Below are 2,526 nucleotides of genomic sequence, written 5' to 3' on the forward strand. Positions count from 1 at the left end.
AAAAGCTATATATCCTATGTTTTGATATTAATTTTTAGCAAGACAAACATTAAAATATATCATTCCTACAAAGACAACTACTCTAAAATTTTCACCAAAGCTTATAACAAAATTACAGATAAATGAACAAAAAGAATAAGAATCCATCCTAAAGACTGATGGAAGACCACTCACCAATGCCACAGAGGGTGAGAGCTATATTGTAGAGGTAAAGGCGATTGACCCAAGGCTGATCAGAAATATAACCAAGCAAGATACGGCTCACTGTATTAGAAATGCCAACAACTGACAACAGATATGAGGAGTCCTTGTCAGAGATGCCTAGATGTCGGGCACGATCCTGTAAGGCAAGTGTCCTATTTTGTAACATCCATTAACAGTAATGTTTTTGTTAAAACATATATTGCCACTCTTATTCACAATATTCTTTCTTTCTAACTCTTGGAATTATATCATGACATTATACAGACTGACAATTTCTGTAATAATAATTTTCCCACTTTGCAAATATATTAATAAATCAGAACACTAGTTCTCAGTATGCTAGTAGCAAAGAGAAAAGGGATTACATAATAATCACTACACATTAAATACAAAACTCACCACAATGAAAATATAAGGGGCATTGAATCCAATGGACGTGCAAAAATTGGAGAAGGCAAAGAGGATGAAGATTCCATCAACAAGAAGCTCCCAGTCCATAAGGCTCTTCATGGCATCCCTTGTCTCCCTAGAGCACGGCACACATCCACACACCTATAAGAAATTTCCGTTAAATGACTCAAGGCCTCCACCTCACACTTCCTTGTTTGAATAAATAAATAGCAAGACAATATGTGGGGGTAAAGTTATAAATGATGCATCAGATTGGTCATTTTATTACACATAATATCAGCAACCTTAAGAAAAGTTTTAAAATTCACATAACTAAAAGTAGTGTAAATTAAATTACAAAACATTCTCTATAACAGTCTGATAATATTTTTGAATCAGTGGATAAATCTAACGCATCTTAATCCAAGTAAATGAAAATTTTTGGGAGTACTGCAAAGAAAAATTTAATCTATCTTGGAGGAAAGAAAAGATCTAAATTTTTAGCATATAAAATTAAAGAAACTGAAAATGTGAAAAACCATCCCATTAAAGTTATTAATACAGATCATGGATAAACATTTTTACAAACATAAAGATAAAACATATTTCTGTAAACACATTAGACTGTCACTGTTTCTCACTAACCTTTGCCTTCTCCACTTCGCTGGGTGTCTCCTCAGCATCTGGGAGCCTGGCCATAGATGCCCTGTAACTGCTTGGATTCTGTCTGAGAGGGAAAGCAGGAATTACTAGAGGACTCTCTATTGGTTTGGATGCTGCAATCCCAAGTTCTATGTTTGGGCATACTTTAAGTAGGGTTCTACTCCAAAGGTAATGGCTACAAAGGTTCAAGGATAAGGAGAACAAGGAAACCAAAATTTAGCACTGGATTTCACTGAAAACCCAATCTAAGATATTAAAAAGAAAGCAATGTCTGAAAGAGGGGAATATTAATGGGTGTATCTCTGACATGGTACTAACAGGTTGGTTGATCATGGCATACAGGATCTTATTCATAAATAAATCTAATACTCCAGAGGAAAAAAAAACATCTTGGATGAACTTTGCAATATGTACATGTAATAAAAAAGGTTAAAGAACTGTAAATATATGGAATAGGAGTAACAGTTTTTACTATTCAAAAACATGCATTTTTTTGTTTTTTGTTCAACTTCTCTCTCTCTTGGCAAGAGAAATAGCCTTTTCCCACCTAACAATCAATAGTAACAGAGAAACTAAAAAGTTAAGATCTAATAGAATTACTCATATTTCTCTGAGGAATATCCAAAAGGGTTAATTGATACTAAAAAACGAGAAAACCAACTAATTACTTGTATGCCTGGATGTTGAGCAAAGAACCCCTGTAGAAGATGTCTTTGCGGTACAAGAGACCCGAGCCATGGTGGGACGAGGGCAAGCTGCCACTCTTCCGTGCTTGGCTGTGGGTGCTATCCAGGCCAGCAGAAATAAATCCTTGCTTCTCAGGCACAGGCAACACTGGGGAAGTATAAGGAAAATGTAACAAATATGAATAAATAATAGACCCTATTCTGTCCTTCAAGTACCAGAATTCCAGAGAAAAAAAAATTGATAAGTAGATGATTAGATAAAACAGTAGCTTCATACATGGTTGCGAGACGGCCATTCTTGTAGCCTCAGCATTTTTCAGATTTTGAAGCATGGGGTTGATGTTGCCATGAGAACTAATACGCTGGATATTACTTGGGGTGTGGCTTTGCAGAACCAAGTTGGCATCACTGAAATTTTTCTTCAGCTCACTATTATCACTTGTGAACTGTAAAAAAAGAAGGAAGAAACTAAAATGGTGATTTTAACATAAAGTATCTTATTCACTGAAGATAGGAAAATACATTAAAGATAAAATACCTACTTAAGTAAGTTACTGGCATAGTTACTATACTGATATTACTT

At 35.0% G+C, this 2,526-nt stretch overlaps 1 protein-coding gene across 1 annotated transcript in view; it reads right to left on the reverse strand.

The window, feature by feature from the left end:
* The window catches only part of LOC119586210 (monocarboxylate transporter 12-like), a 67,563-nt gene that overhangs the window by 2,619 nt on the left and 62,418 nt on the right, over positions 1-2,526 (reverse strand). The window contains exons 6-10 of the mRNA XM_037934912.1: positions 2,221-2,389; positions 1,926-2,091; positions 1,240-1,321; positions 604-756; positions 175-340 (exon numbers count right to left, since the gene is read on the reverse strand). Of these exons, the coding sequence (XP_037790840.1) occupies positions 175-340; positions 604-756; positions 1,240-1,321; positions 1,926-2,091; positions 2,221-2,389 (736 nt within the window). The remainder of the gene's footprint in view (positions 1-174; positions 341-603; positions 757-1,239; positions 1,322-1,925; positions 2,092-2,220; positions 2,390-2,526) is intronic.

This window comes from Penaeus monodon, chromosome 21 (assembly GCF_015228065.2).
Source record: "Penaeus monodon isolate SGIC_2016 chromosome 21, NSTDA_Pmon_1, whole genome shotgun sequence".
NCBI classification, from domain to species: domain Eukaryota; kingdom Metazoa; phylum Arthropoda; class Malacostraca; order Decapoda; family Penaeidae; genus Penaeus; species Penaeus monodon.